This window comes from Mobula hypostoma, chromosome 25, assembly GCF_963921235.1.
Source record: "Mobula hypostoma chromosome 25, sMobHyp1.1, whole genome shotgun sequence".
Taxonomy (NCBI): Eukaryota; Metazoa; Chordata; class Chondrichthyes; order Myliobatiformes; family Myliobatidae; genus Mobula; species Mobula hypostoma.
Genome location: NC_086121.1, coordinates 5692848 through 5712220, shown reverse-complemented (window position 1 = coordinate 5712220; position 19373 = coordinate 5692848). Strand labels below are relative to the sequence as shown.

Here is a 19373-nt window from a genome sequence, read left to right as displayed (position 1 = left end):
TACAGCAGGCTCCCTCTCTCCACGCAGCTGATTAATCCAAAGGATTAATACTTGGATTAGAGACCAATACAGTTTGGCACCAGCAGAGTTGCAGGAGTTGCCAGTCAGTCTTGAGCTCAACAAGTGCCTTCTTAGGGACTCCAGCTCCGGATTTTTCCTCGGGGTTTACTCCCGAAGCCTTCCCCATGAGTGGGTGTAGCCGCAAGGCAGCTGGGGCTTGAGATCAGAGTTTTCCTTCTCCTAGATAAGCTGCCAACCACGGCTGACGAGACCCAACTGTCCGACAATTACGAACACAAAATAAATTCAGATGTCCCCATTGTTATCAGGACTGGCATTTATCCCTTGTAGGTACTGCGTGCTCCCTCTTCACGGTTATCCAAGCGTGGACATGCCCCCAGAACATCGCTCGGCAGGCCTCCGGGTGGATCTGTCTGCTGACAGCTGTCAGGACCCATAGTTAGCTGCTTGCCAGTCCCAGGGGCAGATTTACAGATGAAATGCCCCTAAGAGAATGGATCAAATGGTGCGAGTGTGGATGCTATCATCATGCTAGTTCCGATGAAAAAAAACGTTGCATTGGCGCTCGCTGCTGCTTGTGCAGGAGAGGGGGCTTTGGGGTTCCAACGACTCTCTCTTGTGCATTCTTTTGGGCTTCTGTTTCTCGTGGATGTTTGCAAAGACAAGTATTTCAGGTTGTACACTACGTGCACTTTTCTGATAATAAATGGACCCAAATGGACAGTATCCACGCCATGGTGGCGTAGCGGATGGTGAAACGCTAATACAGCTCAGGGCACAAATCTTCAGTAAGTTTCCCCAGTTTCCTCCCAAAGGCATACCAGTTTATGGGAAAATTGGTCATTCTAAATTGTCCTGTGATTATGTTGGGGTAAAATCGGGGGTTGCTGGGCGATGTGGCTCGAAGGGCCTATTCCACGCTTGGATAGCGCACGGTTCTGGTCACCTACCTACAGGAGATATCAACAGGATTGAAATAGTGTAGGAAAAAAACTTCCAGGATGTTGCCAGGGCTTGAGGACCTGATTTAACAGGGAAAGGTTGAATAGGTTAGGACTTTTATCCCTGGAGTGTAGGAGAACGAGGGAAGATTTGATACAGGTATACAAAATTATGGGGGATATAGACTGGGTAAATACAAGCAGGCTTTTTCCACTGAGATTGGGTGGGATGACAACTACAGGCCACGGGCGAAATGTTTAGAGGGGAACATGAGGGGAGACGTCTTCACTCAGAGGATGGTGAGTGTGCACGCTGCGGGTTCGATTGTGACATGATGGACGCCACGGTAACGTAGCGTTTATTGTGACACAATTACAGCTAGGAATGTCGGAGTTCAGAGTTTAATCCCGGCTTCCTCTGTAACGAGTGTGTACATATTAGAATGTGTGGGTTTCCTCCGGGTGCTCCAGTTTCCTCCCACAGTCCAAAGACGTGTCACACGTGACGTGACGTGTAGGTCAACTGGGTCATTGTAAATTGTCCTGTGATTAGGCTAGGGTTAAATCGGGGGTTGCTGGGCCTGCTGCACCCTGTATCTGTAAATTAAAGAAATAAAATACAAAACATATAAGAAAAGCTTGGATAAGTACAGTACTGTGCAAAATTCTTAGGCGAATATATATAGCTAGAGTGCCTAAGACTTTTGCACTGTACTGCACTTTCCAATTACCAAATAATACTTAAAACTACTGGGCTAATATAAAGCTAACTACTCTTATTTCTGTTCCCCTACCACCTTCCTATTTTAACCAACACACAGTACAGTGCATCCCTAGCTGTGTACATGTGTCTAAGACTTTTGCACTGTACCGTACATGGATGGGAGGGGTAAGGAGGGCTATGGCTCATGTACATGTCAATGGGACGAGGCAGAATAATACTTTGGCATGGACTAGATGGGCCAAAGGGCCTGTTTCATTGCTGTAGTGCTCCAAGACTCTAACTGCATCATCCTCCTTTAATTGCTAGTGTTCCTGAACACAGCCAGAGGCAGAAACACAAGATGAAACTTGATGAAACTGGTAACGCAATGGTAAAGTTACTGAAGTAATGATCCATTAACACTCTTGCGAATCCCACTGAAACAGCTGGAAGTGCAAATTCAGTTAATTAAATTAATCAACAAACACGCCGGAAAGGAAAAGTACAGGTGGTGGCCAGATTGCTATGAGTACTGGGGCTGTCTTGAGGCAAGGGGATCTGCTAAGCCTGTACGTGGATCTAGGTCTTCAACGGTTCTAGCTGGAGGTATTTTGGGACGAGGCGACATGTACAACTTCGGTGGCGACATCCGTATGCCATCAGCGACGAGAAATGGCACAGAGGTACAGTGAGCAGTGCCGTTGTCCCAAGTTCCACTGTGACCTCAGCTCCTGCCGAGTGGGTGGCACGATTTGCGCAATGCTATAACCGCGCCAGCTGTTACATTGGGCTTTGATTCCTGCCACTCTCTGTAAGGCGTTTGTACGTTCTCCCCGTGACTGCGCGAGTTTCCTCCGGTTTTCACCCACATTCCAAACACGTGCGGTTAGGGTGAGTGAGTTGTGGGCACGCTACGTTGGCGCTGGAAGCGTAGCGACATTTATGGTCTGCCCCCCAGCACACCTTTGCAGATTTTGGTTCGATGCCAATGACCCATTTCGCTGTTTTTGATGTACTTGTGGCAAAAAAAAAGGTCATCTCTAATCTTTAAGTTCTCCTGGTGAGGTTCCTCCTCACAACCTGAGGATGTGCAGGTCATAGAAACATAGAAAATAGGTGCAGGAGTAGGCCATTCGGCCCTTCCAGCCTGCACCGCCATTCAGTACAATCATGGCTGATCATCCAACTCAGAACCCTCCCCCTGCCTTCTCTCCATATCCCCTGATCCCTTTAGCCACAAGGGCCATATCTAACTCCCTCTTAAATATAGCCAATGAACTGGCCTCAATGGTCTGCGGGTTAATTAACGACTAGAAGCGTAGGTGGGCGAAGAGTTGATGGGCATGTGAGAGAGGAAGTTCAAAGTACGTCTATTATCAAATAATACATAAATTATACAACCTTGAGATTTGTCTCCTTACAGGAAGCCATAAAACAAGAAACCCAAAGGAACCCATTAACAAATGACTAACAAACACCCAATGTGCAGAGAGAGAGAAAAAAACATGAATTGTATAGGTTACAGGGAAGGAATGGACTGCCCAGATAGCTGGCACAGACTTGAAGGGCCGAATGGCCCACCTTCAAGAAGAAGAGGAAAAAACATGAAAGAAACAAAAGATGACTGAAATTTCCTGAAAAGAAAGTGAAAGATTTTATTTTTTCTACATAAAATAACACTTTTGGCAGATTATAACGTACAGAAATGTCAGCACGATGTTGAAATGACTTCGCGGACAAAGGTTCTGGAATAGGGATGAGGACTAACTGGCTGGACTTCAGCCAGTGATGGACTGACATACACCGATCCATCACTCCTTACGATCAATATTCCCCGATGCCGGATTAGCCTTGTGTAATACTTCACACATGAACTGGAATTGCTATGGGCAGGATACTTTGGTGGCTGGTAGCCTAACACTGGTTTGCTAGTGATCCCACTGTTAGAAAAGATCACTCCGTTTTCAGTGTTTTAGTTCTGTAGACGGTCATAATGGGGAGGGGGATGACACATGTTCCAACATTTTTTTTTGGTTAAAAGTCTTTCCAGGGTTTCCCCCTTAAAATGGGTTTTGTAGAAGTCTGTACTTCGTAGAGCCACGTTGATACTTGTGCACGGAATACTTGGGTCAGGTTGCTCCTTTGAGGATGTACAATCTGAAGGAATCCTATGGTCATCAAGGCGTTGGGACAGCAATGGAAAAAGTTCACTGACTGACTTCATTAATCTTCATCAGAAAAATCCAGATCTTCAACAATGTCCTCATCTCCTTCCGCAAGGTCTTCCAACTCAGAATGGGACATCTTCGCAATAGCGTGGGCAGGTTTTACAGGAACCTCATCATCATCTATGAAGAAATCAGTGTACAAGTAAGTAGAAAATATCAATCTCACACAGGAATACTCCTCCCTATACCCCATCACCCATACCCATTTAGATCCCTGCGAGTGTATTAATGGACTGAGTCCCCAGGCCAGTACTCAGTCTTCGACCTGAATGAGGTGTTTGAGAAAATCACACTCAGTGGCCACATTATCAGATACCCCCTGTACCTAATAAAGAGGACACTGAGGGTACGTTAATAGCCTTTCACTGTCACCTTCCTGTCAGCTTGAACCAGTCCTGCCATGCTCCTCTGACCTCTCTCATTACACAAGACATTTTCACCCAAACTGCACCACTCACTGGATTTTTTATTCTTTTTTGCACCATTCTCTGTAGACTGTAGAGTGAAGGTCCCTGGAGATCAGCGGTTTCTGAGGCACTCAAACCACCTCATCTGGCAACAACAATCATTCCACGGACAAAGATCACATTTCTTCCCCATTCTGATGTTTTGGTTTGAACAACAACTGAACCTCTTGACCATGTCTGCATGCTCTTATGCATTGAGTTGCTGCCACAGGATTGGCTGATTAGATATTTGCATTAACGAGCAAGTGTACCTAATAGAGTGGCCACTGAGTGTATACCGACAGGCTTAAGAGTGCAGAGAGAATACCTCGGCATCTAAAGGAATGCTCCCAGTTGGGGAATGAGTAATCTAGGGAAACATGGTGGCCAGAATTAGAGGAGAGAATACTAAGGTTTAAGGAAAAGGTACAGTTAAGACCCAGAAGCGACCTGCAAAAATGGTGAAGAATTTTAAACAGAAGGAGTGGAAGAATGGTGCAAAGGCTAGAGGGGTTAAGATAACCTTTGGTTTACAAGGAGTAAAGGAGGTGAGTTCAGCTAGAAAATTAACTACCATACACAATACCTTTCCACACTACGTTACCAAGGAGATATTGAATAATACTGCTTCCTTTGCCATATATTTCATTTTAGAGTTCAAGCATGTAATTCATTAAAAGGACTTAATTGAAAAAATTTAATAGAACAGATGTCAGAAGTACTCAGTAGGTCAGGCAGTACCTGTGGTGAGGGAAACTGTTATTGTTTCAGGTCTGGGGTTCTTCACCAGAACTGGGAAAGAAAGAACAGCAACACACAAAATGCTGGAGTAACTCGGCAGGTCAGGCAGCATCTATAGAGAGGAACTAACAGTCCACGTTTCAGGCTGAAAACCCACATCAAGACCGGAGAGGAAGGGGGCAGTTTTCTATCTCCTGATCTCTTCCTTTCCAGACCTGACAAAGGGTCTCTGTCCAAAACATTGAATGTATATTCCCCTCCATAGATGCTGCCGAACTTGCTGAATTCCTCCAGCATTTTTTGTACGTTGCTCAAGATTTCAGGCATCTGCAAAATCTCTTGTGTTTGCTAAAGAAAGAAAACAAGTTTGCTTTAGATAGCGGAAAGCAGAGAAGAGAATGGGTATATCTGGTTAGGTGGAACCAAATGAGTTAATGTGAACATTAAGTTGCATTTCTGTAAGATATTTGTTTTCTATGTGTGAAGTGATGCTAATCTGTCAGTCTGAGGGACAAGCTCAGGAGATAACACTCTGCAACAACAAGGAAGAGAAAAACTGAGACAAGATGATGACAGACAAATGGACACTTTTCACATGGAATGGTTTATCTAAAGTTGGATTGAGTTAATATTTCATGACTGAGATTTGAATGCCTTTGAAATCACTGTCTAGTATGTAAAATCAGAAAATGCTGGAAATACTCAGGAGGTCAGGCTGCATCTGTGGAGAAAGAAGTAAGGGCTAACGATTCAGATTGTTGTCTATCAGGAGACGGCTATTGTTGGGAGAAGTTTTTTTTCCAGGTTTCCCCCACGTTACGTTTTTAGGTTTCTCTGCTCAATCACATATTTAATGGACATCGAAAGACCAGAAAATAATTGGCAATTTGCCAGCACGGATAATTGGCCATCTCCAAATGGATCCTACCACTAACTTTACCCACTCCCCACATCTGCTTTCACTCCCTCTGTGATTCCCTTGGCCACCTGTCCCTCCCCAAAAGTCTCCCTCCAGACACTTATCCCTGCAAGTGGCCTCAGGGCTACACCTGCCCATTCACCTCCTCCCTCACCTCCATTCAGGGCCCCCAACAGTTCCTCCTGGTGAGGCACCTTTGAATCTGCTGGGGTCGTCTACTGTGTCCAGTGTTCCTGAGGCGGCCTCCTCTACATGGGTGAGACTCATTGTAAATCGGGGGAGCGCCTCATCGAGCACCTCTGCTCCATCTGCCATAAGTGGGACTTCCCGGTGGCCAAATTTTTAAATTCCCATTCCTATTTCCATTCCAACGTGTCGGTCCATGACTGCCTCTTGTGCCAAGATGAGCCCCCCTTCAGGGTGGAGGAGCAACACCTTATATTCTGCCTGGGTACCCTCCAATCTGATGGCATAATATCGATTTGTCTTTTTGGTAAACAAATTCAGCCCCCCTTCCTCTATTCCCCACTCTCACCTTTTACCCCTTCTCACCTGCCTATTACTTACCCCTGGGTCCCCTCCTCCTGTGGTCCACTCCCCTCCCCATCAGATTCTTTCTTCTCCAGCACTTTACCTTGCCTACCCACCTGGATTCTCACCTATTGCCTTCCAGTAGCCTCTTTCTCTTCCCCCCACCTATTTCAGTCTGGCATCTTCCCCCTTCCTTCTCAGTCCTGAAGAAGGGCTGTGGTCCGAAGTGTTGACTGTTTATTTAGTTCCATAGATGCTGCCTAACCTGCTGAGTTCCTCCAGCATTTTGTGTGTGTTGCCAAGGCTTTGTGGCAGCTTGTTGGTCCTATTCTATTGATAAGGTCTCACTTTTGAAACGTGCCTGTTGGAAAACTGAGTAACTTAATGCTATCAATTATTCAGTCACTATGGGCATATTTAAAACAAGTCCTAAAGCATTAATTCTAATTTATTAGTTGTGTAATTTGGGTTTAACTTCAGTGCCAATTCTTGGGAAATATTTTTCACAGATTAATTTGGGATAAATTGCTCGTTTGACTCTACCGTGTCTTTACTCCCACAAGCTGTTATTTTTATTGATTTACTTGATCGTTTGAAAAAGAGAGCGGATTGGCACTAGGGTGCCCTCCCACTTGATGGCAGGGTTGCGCTTGGCCGCTTTCCAGTCAGCAGCCTCATTATCTCGCCCAGCGCTCTGCTGCTTCACTGAGAACTGGACAGGGTAGTCGATAAGAACCGGCTGAGCCGGGCGAGGAGCTGAAGAATGGAGTGACATCAAAGTCAATGAAGGTGCAAAGAAGCGCAAACAGGTCTACCGAACGTAACAGACGGGACTAGAAAGCCTAAATTATAGGGAGGATATTACCTAGAGGGTAGGAGAATGTGGGGAGATTTGATAGAGGGATACAAAATTATCAGAGGTAATTTCCACGAGAGGTTATGGGTCAAGGGTCAAAGGTGTAATGTTTAAGGGAACATGAGAGGGAATTTCATCACTTAGAGGCTGGTGAGAGTGTGGAATAAGCTGCCAGTGCAGGTGGTGCATGCAAGCTCAATTTTCCATCATGCCAGGAAATCAAGTCCTAACCATCTCAACCCTTCCCTGTAACCTAGGTCCTCAAGTCCTGGCAACATCCTTGTAAATGTTCTCTGCACTCTTTCAGTCTTATTGATGTCTTCCCTGTAGGTAGGTGATCAAAACTGCACACAAAACTCCAGATTAGGCCTCCAACATCTTACACAACTTCAACATAACATCCCAACTCCTGTACTCAATACATTGATCTCTGAAGGCCAGCAGGCCCAAAAGTTCTCTTTACGACCTTATCTACCAGTGATGTCACTTTCAACGAACTATGGATCCATATTTCCAGATCCCATTGTTCGAATGCACACCTCAGTGCTCTACCATTCCTGTGTAAGTCCTACCCTGGTCTGTCCTCCTGAAATGCAACACTTCACACTCGTCTGCATTAAATTCCATCTGCGATTTTTCAGCCCATTTTTCCAGCTGGTCCAGATCCGGCTGCAAGCATTGATAGTCTTCGTCATTTTCTACTATGCTGTCACCTACAGATTTGCCGATCCAGTTTACCAATTCTAAGACGGTAAGGCCATAAGACATTGGAGCAGAAAGTGGCCTTTCAGCCCAGCTGAGTGAGTCTGCTCTGCTTTCCTTCATCGCTGGTTTATTTTCTCTCTCAACCTCACCTCCTGCCTCCTCCCTGTAAGCTTTGATGCCACGACTAATCAAGAACCAACCCACCTCTGCTACTCTCTGAAACAGCCAAGTAAGGAAAAGTGGCGATGGACAATAACCGCCAGGCTTACCAACAAAGTCCAACAGATTAAAGAATCAGAAAGTGCAAACTGCACAGACCAGGGTGAAAAATCCATGCTCTTTATCGGGTTTCTTGCAAACTGGGCTGAAATTTCTAAGCAAGGTTGAAAAGTTGAGGGAGCTAGGGTTTTCCTCTTTGGAGCAAAGGAGGACGAGAGGTGATTTGTTAGAGGTGTACAAGATGATTAACAGGCATAAATTGAGTGGAGAACCAGGAACATTTTCCCTGAGTGGAGATGACTAATACAACGGGGGATAATTTTAAGGTGACTGGAGTGAAGTATAGGGAGGATGACAGAGGTAGGTTTTTAAACACAGAGTGGTGGGTGTGTAGAACATCCTGCTAGGGTTGGTGGTAGAGGCAGAGACAGTTAAGAGACTTTTACATAGGCACATGTATGAAAGAAAAAGGTAGGGTTATGTAGGAGGAAGGGTTAGACTGATTGTACGTGGGCTTAAAGGTTGGCACAACATTGTGGATCGAAAGGCCTATACTGATCTGTAAACTTCCACAACTTCCATTTAACATACCGTCAGACTCATCTTCAAATGACAATGTGCCATCTTCATCCTCCTCTGCATCGTCACTACTCAAGTCTGACAGATCCTTTACAATATCTTCACCGCTCTTCTTCGACGTTCCTGTAAGCAGAGACATCAAACTCAGCAAATAGACGCAAGGTAGGGCACTTGTCACAACTAAGTGGCAGGTATGTTAACAATTCCCACCTGGATGGTTTTCAATCACAGAAACCCATTTGACTGCAATCAATGTTTGCGATGGACCCTCCCTGTCCAAACACTATCAGATTCACTTGACCAGCTAACTGGTTTGCTGTAAGCAGATGCTAATATCAGTTTCACAAAAGGTGGGATTTCCCAGTGGCCACATATTTAAATTCAACGTCTCATTCTCATTTGGACATGTTGGTCTGTGGCCTCCTCTACTACCTCAATGAGGCCACTCTCAGGTTGAAGAAGCAACACCGCCTGGGTAGCTTCCAACCTGATGGCACGAACATCATTTTTTTTTTAACTTCTCCCCCCTCCCTCCTTTTTCTTTTCCTACTTCCCATTCAGGCTCTCTTTTTTACCCCTTCTCATCTGCTCTGGTGCCCCTCCTCCTTCCACTTCTCCCATGGTCCACTCTCCTCTCCTATCAGATTCCTCCTTCAGCTCTTTACCCTTTCCTCCCTGCTTTTCCCTTCATCCCTCTCCCCACCCACCCACCTTTCCCCTCACCTGGTCTCACCCACCAGCCTGTCCTTCCCCTCCCTGCACTTTCTTATTTTGGTTTCTGTCCCCTACCTTTCTTATTCCAGATGAAGGGTCACAGCCCAAAAGGTTGACTCTTTACTCCCCTTTATGGACGCTGCCTCAACCTGCTGAGTTCAGCATTTTGTGTGCGTTGCTCTGGATTTCCAGCGTCTGCAGAATCTCCTGTGTTAATGCCTAGTCTAGCTTTTGATATTTATAAATTGGAATTTGATCCACTTACATCTCAGGCACGATAGTTTAATTCAACACTGAATGACAAAACAGAGTTAAGGTACAGAAGATGACTATTCAACCCACTGTATCCACTCACGCCTCTTCCTAGCCCTATAAATCTAGAATTTTCAAACACTGATGCCACTCCCTTGCGGTATCGGTTTATTATTATTATTGCTATGTCTACTGATATAACTAACTTTTGCAAGTCATCCATACATAAAAACATAGAAAATAGGTGCAGGAGTAGGCCATTCGGCCCTTCGAGCCTGCACCGCCATTTATTATGATCATGGCTGATCATCCAACTCAGAACCCCGCCCCAGCCTTCCCTCCATACCCCCTGACCCCCGTAGCCACAAGGGTCATATCTAACTCCCTCTTAAATATAGCCAATGAACAGGCCTCAGCTGTTTCCTGTGGCAGAGAATTCCACAGATTCACCACTCTCTGTGTGAAGGTTTCCCCTTTATCATTGAACTGTGACCCCTCGTTCTGGACTTCCCCAACATCGGGAACAATCTTCCTGCATCTAGCCTGTCCAATCCCTTTAGAATGTTATACGTTTCAATAAGATCACCCTTCAATCTTCTATTTCCAGCGAGTATAAGCCTAGTTGATCCAGTCTTTCATCATATGAAAGTCCTGCCATCCCAGGAATCAATCTGGTGAACCTTCTTTGTACTCCCTCTATGGCAAGAATGTCTTTCCTCAAATTAGGGGACCAAAACTGCACACAATACTCCAGGTGTGGTCTCACCAAGGCCTTGTATAACTGCAGTAGTATCTCCCTGCTCCTGTACTCGAATCCTCTTGCTATGAATGCCAGCATACCATTCGCCTTTTTCACCGCTTGCTGTACCTGCATGCCCACTTTCAATGACTGGTGTATAATGACACCCTGGTCTCGTTGCACCTCCCCTTTTCCTAATCGGCCACCATTCAGATAATAATCTGTTTTCCTATTTTTGCCGCCAAAGTGGATAACCTCACATTTACCCACATTAAATTGCATCTGCCATGAATTTGCCCATTCACCTAACCTATCCAAGTCACCCTGCATCCTCTTAGCATCCTCCTCACAGCTAACATTGCCGCCCAGATTCGTGTCATCCACAAACTTGGAGATGCTGCCTTTAATTCCCTTGTCTAAATCATACAGATCCTTCAAATCAGTACATTGAAGTGGTACAAGGAAAAAGCAGTAACAGAATGCAGAATTAAGTGTCACAGACACAGAGAAAGTGCGGTGTAGACGGACAATAAGCGTAAAGTCCGTGGTGAGGTAGATTGTGAGGTTAAGAGCTCATCTTTTTCATACAAGAGGGTAGAGCCCTCCCCACCATTGAGCTGTTGCAGGAAGTCAGCATCCATCATCAGTGTTCCCCACCACCCACAACATGCTTTTTTCTTGCCGTTGCCAACAGGAAGAAGGTAGAGTAGCCTCAGGACCCTCACTGCCAGGTATGCGTCACGGTTAGTGAATTGTGGGAGATGCTACATTGGCTCCGGAAGCATGCCGAAACTTGTACGCTGCCCAGCACGATCCTCGCTGATTTAGTTTGATGCAAATGATGCACCTTGCTGTATATTTCAATGAATAAAGCTAGTCTTTCTCTCCAATGTCTGTTCGCAGTGTTGGTCCAGCTGCAAACCTAATCAGCTCTGAAGAGTCACAGTGAGGAAGCGACACTAGGAAGGAGAGCAGCAGATGAAGGCCTCGGCTGACGTATACAGCTCAGGCAGGGCAGACTCTTACCACGGTTGACCTCAGTCTATTTATTGCTGATACTGGTGCCAGCAGGCTACAGCCTAGTTTCATGTCAGCTAAAAACTAATCACTTTAAGCTCAAAGCCTAAACAAAATGGATCACAAAATTGATAAAACACAATCCTTCAAATTAAATTCGTCTGTTGTGAGAAGTTTCTGGCACCTTCTGAATCTTATGAGTAAATTGCCCCTTTCCTGAAAGGAATAATGTGAGCAAGGATTAGAACACAGAACAGTACGTGCCCTTCGTCCCACGATGATGTGCTGACATTTTAACCTACTTCACTTCAATCTACTCGCAGTGTAGCGGTTAGCACGATGCCATTACAGCCGGGGGCATTCTGGAGTTCGAAGTTCAATTCCGGCGCCGTTTCCATGTTCTCCCCGTGACAGCGTGGGTTTCCTCCGGATGCTCCAGTTTCCTCCCACAGTCCAAAGACATCCCGGTTGGGAGGTTAACTGGTCATTGTAAATTGTCCTGTGATTAGGCTGGGGGTAAACAGGTGGCTTGCTGGGTGCTGCAGCTTGGTGGGCCGGAAGGGCTGTATTACTCAATAATAAATAACCCTTCCCTCCCACATAACCCTCCTTTTTTCTTACATTCAGCTGCTTATCTACGAGTCTCGCAAACGTCCCTATCATATCTGTCTCTACAACAACCCTCGCCATTGCATTCCTAGCACGCACCACCTTCTGTGTAAAAAGCTATTTCTGACATTTATCCTTAAACTTTCTGCCACTTAATTTCAAAGGAAATTCTCTTGAATTAGCTACCGGAAAATAAAGTCTCTGGCTGCCCACTTGATCTATGCCTCTTATCGTGTTATACACCTCTATCAATTCTCCTCTCATCCTCCTTCTCTCCAAAGAATAGAGCCTTAGCTCACTCAACCTTTCCTTGTAAGACATGCTCTCTAATCCAGGCAGCATCCTGGTAAATCCTGGTAGCCAGGGCATCAAAGGTTATGGTGAGAAGGCGGGGGAGTGGGACTAAATGGGAGAATGGATCAGCTCATGGTAAAATGGCGGAGCAGACTCGATGGGCCGAATGGCCGACTTCTGCTCCTTTGTCTCATGGTCTAAATCTTTTCTGTATCCTCTCTAGCTTCCACATCCTTCCTATAATGAGATGACCAGAACTGAGCACAATACTCCAAGCAAGGCTCTTGAACTCAGTTCCCCGACTAATGAAGGCCAGCGCACCAAACACCTTCCCAACCACCCTATTAACTTGTACGGCAACTTTGAAGGATCTATGGACATGGATTGTAAGATCCTTCTGTTCTGTGTTGGGACCGATTCTTTTTACGCTATATGTCAATGGTTTGGATGATGGAATTGATGGCTTTGTCGCAATGTTTGCAGATGATATGAAGACAGGTGGAGGGGCAGCTAGATTTGAGGAAGTAGAGAGGCTACAGAAGGACGTAGACAGATTAGGAGAATGGCAAAGAAATGGCAGATAGAATAGAGTGTTAGGAAGTGCATGGTCATGCACTTTAGTGGAAGAAATGAAAGGGTTGACTATTTTCTAAATGGACAGAATATACTTAAAACTGAGGTGCAAAGGGAGTTGGGAGTCCTCGTGCAGGATCCCTAAAGATTAATTTGCAGGTTGAGTCTGTGCTGAGGAAGGCAAATGCAATGTTAGCATTCATTTCAAAAGAACTAGGATATAAAAGCAAGGATGTAATGTTGTGACTTTATAAATTACTGGTGTGCCTTCACTTGGGAGTATTGTGAGCAGGTTTGGGCCACTTACCTTAGAAAGGATAGGAACATAGAAACATAGAAAACCTACAGCACAATTCAGGCTCTTCGGCCCACAGTGCTGTGCCGAACGTGTACTTACTTTAGAAATTACCTAGGGTTACCCATAGCCCTCTGTTTTTCTAAGCTCCATGTACCTATCCAGGAGTCTCTTATAAGACCCTATCGTATCCGCCTCCACCACCATCGCTGGCAGCCCATTCCACGCACTCACCACTCTCTGTGTAAAAAACTGACCCCTGACACCTCCTCTGTACCTACTTCCAAGCACCTTAAACCTGTGCCCTCTCGTGTTGGCCATTTCAGCCCTGGGAAAAAGCCTGACGATCAATGCCTCAAAATGATATGCTGAAACTGGACAGGGTTCAAAGGAGGTTCACGAAAATGATTCCAGGATTGAATGGCTTCTCATGTGAAGAGTATTTGATGGCTCTGGGCCTGTCACTAGAATTCAGAAGAATGAGGGGTGACCTCACTGAAATCTATCGAACGGTGGAAGGCTTTGATAGAGTGGATGTGGAGAGGATGTTTCCTATCGTGGAAGAGTCTAAGACCAGAGAACACAGCCTCAGAATAAAGGGGCAGCCTTTTAGAACAGAGATGAGGAATTTCTTCAGCCAGAGAGTGGTGAATCTGTGGAAGTCTTTACCACAGGTAACTGTGGAGACCAATTCTTTATTTATATTTAAGGTAAAGGTTGACAGATTCTTGATTGGTCAAGGCATGAAGGGGCACGGGGAGAAGGCAGGAGATCGGGCTGAGAGGAAAATTGGATCAGCCGTGATGGAATGGCAGGGCAGACTTGATGGGCCGAATGAACTAAAAATGCTCATATATCTTCCTATATCTACCCATACAATGTCCATTTCCCTCCATTTTCTGCAAATTCTCTCCCGATTTAAGAGCCTTTTAATGCCTGAAAGGAGAGATGAGACCTAACTAAAAGGAAGAGTACAGATTTCCTGGGTGCTGGCAGTGTGAAAACCATTCTCCATTATGTAGGACAGGGGTCCCCACCCTTTTTTGCACCACGACCGGTTTAATATTGACAATATTCTTGCGGACTGGCCGACGGGGGTGGGGGTTTGTTCAAGTAGGATTGCCAACTTTCTCACTCCCAAATAAGGGACAAAAGTAGCAGTCAAATACGGGACACTTGTGCTTACCCCGAGAAAGACTACCATGACCATGAAGCCTTGCGTGGGCACCTGTGTGCGCATGCGTGTACGTGCCAATTTTTTTTCTAGAAATCGGTTTTGGCTTAATCTTCCTGATTCTGTTAAGTGAAACTACACTGTACATACATTATTTCTACTTTATACAGGCTGTGTATTTATCATATCATTCCTACTTTTACTATATGTTAGTGTTATTTTAGGTTTTATGTGTTATTTGGTATGATTTGGTAGGTTATTTCAAGTTCAACAGTGCGTGACAGGGAATGAGGAAAGGTGCAGCTGACTCATTTCGTTTCAGATCGCCAAATCATATCGTTTCCTCGCGGCCCGGTAGCACATGCTTTGCGGCCCGGTGGTTGGAGACCACTGCTGTAGGAGGAGGACGAGGCACATCGATAGGATGCAGAACTGGTCTGAGAAGTGGCAGACGGCCTCAATCCAGGTAAGTGTGAAGTGGTTCATTTCGGTAGGTCAAATTTGAAGACAGGATATAGTATAAACGGTAAGACTCTTGGCAGTGTGGAGGATCAGCGAGATCTTAGGGTCCGTGTCCATAGAACACTCAAAGTTGCTGCACAGGTTGACAGTGTTGTTAAGAAGGCGTATAGTGTGTTGGCCTTCATCAACCATGGGACTGAGTTCAAGAGCTTTGAGGTAATGTTACAGCTGTATAAGGACTTAGTTAGACTCCATTTGGAGTACCATGCCTTATGAGAATAGGTTGAGTGAACTTGGCCTTTTCTCCTTGGAGTGATGGAGGATGAGAGGTGACCTGATAGAGGTGTATAAGATGATGAGAGGCATTGATCATGCCGATCGCCAGAGGCTTTTCCCTAGGGCTGAAATAGTTAACACGAGGGGGCATAGTTTTAAGGTGCTTGGAAGTAGGTACAAGAGGGATGTCCGAGGTAAGTTTTTCACAGAGAGTGGTGGGTGCATGGAATGCATCGCCAGTGAAGGTGGTTGAGGAAGATACAACAGGGTCTTTCAAGAGCCTCAGATAGGTAAATGGAGCTTAGAAAAATAGAGGGCTATGCGGTAGGGAAATTCTAGGCAGTTTCTAGAGTAGGTTACATGGTCGGCACAACATTGTGCTGTAGATTTCTTTGTTTCAAAGATGAGCAAATTTCTACAGATGTATCACGGACAGCATTCTGACTGGCTGCATCACTGTCTGGTAAGGAGGGGCCACTGCACAGGATTGGGAAAAACTGCAGAGAGTCCTAAACTTGAAAACAACTTTCCCCACCATGGAGGTCACCTTCAAAAGGTGATGCCTCGAGAAGGCGGCACCCATCATCAAGAGTCATGCCCTCTTCTTATTACCACCATCAGTGAGGAGACACTCAATGTTTTACAAAGTAAAAAGTACATTCATTATCAAAATATGTATACCCCGGGCACCAAAGGGTATGGGGTGAAAGCAGGAAAGTGGGGCTGACTGAAAGAATTGGATCAGGCCATGATTGAATACCGGAGCAGACTCAATGGGCCAAATGGCCTACTTCTGCTCCTATACTTTATGGTCTACTATATACAACCTTGAGATTTGTCTCCTTACAAAACAAAGAAAACAAAGAAACCCAATGGAACCCATCAAAAAACAGCTCCAGCAAAATCCCAAGCTGCAGAAAGAAAATCAAATTGCACAAACAATAAAAGTAAGCAACTAACATCCAAAACTGAAGTTGAAGGAAGTGAGCTTGAATAGCCCAAGAACCCACGAACACTACCACAATTTTTTTGCCCTCTTTTTGCACTATTTATTTTTATATATACATATTTCTAACTGTAATCGTACATTTTATGTATGGCACTGCACTGCTGCCACAATACAGCAAAGTCAGTGATAACAGGGCGGCACGATAGCGTAGTGGTTAGCATAACGCTTTACAGTACAGGTAACCCAGGTTCAATTCCCACCACTGCCTGTAAGGAGTTTCTTGTGACCATGTGGGTTTCCTCCGGGTGTTCTAGTTTCCAGTTGCATTGGTTGGTAAATTGTAAATTTAGACTGCAAATTGTCCCAAATTAAACCAGGAGCTGCTGGGCGGCGCAGCTCGGAGGGTCTATTCTGCACTGTATCTCAATAAATAAAACTTTTAAAAATAATTTTGAATTGATACCCTGTTGATTCTGAGGTGATTCACCTGTCACCAATTGAGATGACCATCTCTAGGTGATCAATTCATAATTAGGACCACCACCCCTTGTTCTCTGCCAATACAAAATAAAAACCTATCAATATTGTAAATAAGAAATGTTTCACTACATCAGTAATATTATATAAAAACTGGAAATTGTTCATATCAAATTGGCTGCTCTTCAAAAATGGTGAGTGGGGTGGGGGTGGGGACTCTAATAATTATATCTCCTAGTGTGGTTAACTAAAGCCACAAGGGTTGTTCAGTGCAATTTAATTAAACTTTAGATATTAAGCCTTCACTAATTGGAGTCCCGAGGGTCTGCACAGCTCGATATAATAAGACTGAGATCTGAAGATGGTTGAGTTTAACTCTTCCCAGGCACCTTGGTGCAGAGTGGTGGTCTAATCAACTCCAAATGATGACCATAGGAGAGGTGCCTTGAATCCGGATTTACCTCCCATCTGAAGACCAATATGTATTGACAGTGTGAACATACCAGCGGTGCCATAGCATCTTGATTAGTAAGGACGTCAAAGTTTAATGGAGAAGGCAGGGAAATGGAGCTGAGAGGGATAATAAATCAGCCATGATAGAATGGTGGAACAGACTCAACGGGCCAAATGGCCTAATTCTGTTCCTGTTCAGAGTGGCCATTTTATTAGGTACACCGGTACGTTAATGCAAATATCTAACCAGCCAACCAAGTGACAGTAACTCAATGTAGAAAAGCATGCAGGCATGGACAAGAGGTTTGGTTGTTGTTCAGACCAAACATCACAATGGGGAAAAAATGTGATGAAAGTGACTTCTCAAAGTCATTTCTCCAAAGCACAGGCTCAAAAGGGTTGCAGCCTCAGCCAGCTCCATTACAGACACAACTCTCCCCGCCATTCTGAAAAGGCAGAGCCTCAGGAATGCAGTGCACTTCGTTGCTGCCGGATCTAAACCCTGGATCTCGCTGCCCAACGGCACCAGGAAAGACAGCTTCAAGACGGCAGCTCACTTTCACATCCCCAAGGGGCAAATCGGGGATAAACAATAATGCTAGCTTTGCTAGCGACGCCCAGGTCATGAAAGTTAATATAAAATGAAATAAGACCCATTCTAGATTCTCACTCAAGAGCCCAAAGTATTTTTGGACCTTTATTTGGTCATTTTTGAGTGTTTGAATAATGAACATTGCAGAATCCAATGGAGCTTAGAGAGTGGTGAACACAGTCCAATCCCTCACAAGCAAAGCCCTCCCTCCTACTTACCTGAAGTGCTGCCTCAGATATATAGCATTCATCATCAATGAAACCCACCCCCCCCCCCACACTACCACTACCACCACCCTTCTTGCTATGACCATCAGGCAATAGAAACAGGAGCCTTAGGTCCCACACCACCAGTTCAGGAACATCAGGCTCCTGAACCATTGTGGACAACTTCACTCACCTCAACACTGAACTGATTCCACAACTTACAAACTTACTTTTAAGGACTCTACAAATCATGTTCTCAATATTATTTATTTCTCTATTTGCAGAGTTTGTCTTCTTTCACACATTTTTTTGTCAGTCTTTGCTTATCTATAGTTTTCGATCACTTATATTGTATTTCTTTACTTTCCTGAAAACGCCCGTGATAAAATGAATCTCAGGGTAGTATATGGTGACCTTGATAATAGAATTATCTTGACTTTGACTGCGTGGGTTTCCTCCGGGTGCTCCAGCTTCCTCTCAGTCTAAAGACGTGCCAGTTGGTAGATTAATTGGTTATTGTAAATTCTCCCTTGATTAGGCTCAGATTAAGAAAGGGGGTTGCTGTGCGGTGTGGATCGAAGGGCCGGAAGGGCCTATTCCACACTGTATCTCAATAAATAAATAAAATTCATATAATACCTGAGATCATGGTTTCTTGGAAGCAACCACACGGATGAAAATGGATCCTGTGGCCAGTTTGTTGATGTTTCAGTCTGAGAGTTTACATGTGCATTTGGTTTCTGGTGACTGACTGAAACATGAACTCTCCACCCCCCTTCCATTGATGCTGGCTAACTTTATTTATTTAGAGATACAGAGCGAAACAAATCCTTCCTGCACAACAAGCTGTGCTGTCCAGCGACCCACCTATTTAACAATAACCTAATCACAGGACAATTTACAATGACCAATTAACTTACTAATCACTATGTCTTCTGACTGACATTGCCAACTCTAGACAGAATGTACCTCTCACTGTCTCAGTAAAGCAGCCAGCATAATCAAAGTGCCCACCCACCCCAGACATTCTCCCTTCTCTTCTCCCCGCTCCCATCAGGCAAAAGTTTAAGTTTAGTTAACATTCAACCATACCTGAATACCCATGAATACAGCCAAATAAAGAGTGTTACTCCAGGGCCAACGTGCGAAACACAGTACCAACAGTCATACACAGCACAAATCACATATAGCACACATAATTACGATAGCAGAAAAACATATAGTCACAAAAATAAATAATATAGCCCAAGTCATGGTCTGTAGGTTGATGGTGCATGGGATATTGTCCAGGAGCTATTCTTCTGCAAGAACCAGATTTCGGTAATATACAGTCACACAAATATATAGCCCAAGTCCATGAATGTTGCAGCAGTCTGCAGTCTAACACTATATAGCTTGTCTT

General features: G+C 44.8%; 1 protein-coding gene across 2 annotated transcripts in view; it reads right to left on the bottom strand.

Moving 5' to 3' along the window:
* Positions 1-3301: 3301 nt before the first annotated feature.
* The window catches only part of noc2l (NOC2-like nucleolar associated transcriptional repressor), a 169186-nt gene continuing 153114 nt past the window's right edge, over positions 3302-19373 (bottom strand). For both annotated transcript variants that reach the window (XM_063033434.1, XM_063033435.1), the window contains exons 18-19: positions 8902-9012; positions 3302-4013 (exon numbers count right to left, since the gene is read on the bottom strand). In XM_063033434.1, the coding sequence (XP_062889504.1) occupies positions 3889-4013; positions 8902-9012 (236 nt within the window). In that variant the 3' untranslated portion in view covers positions 3302-3888. The remainder of the gene's footprint in view (positions 4014-8901; positions 9013-19373) is intronic.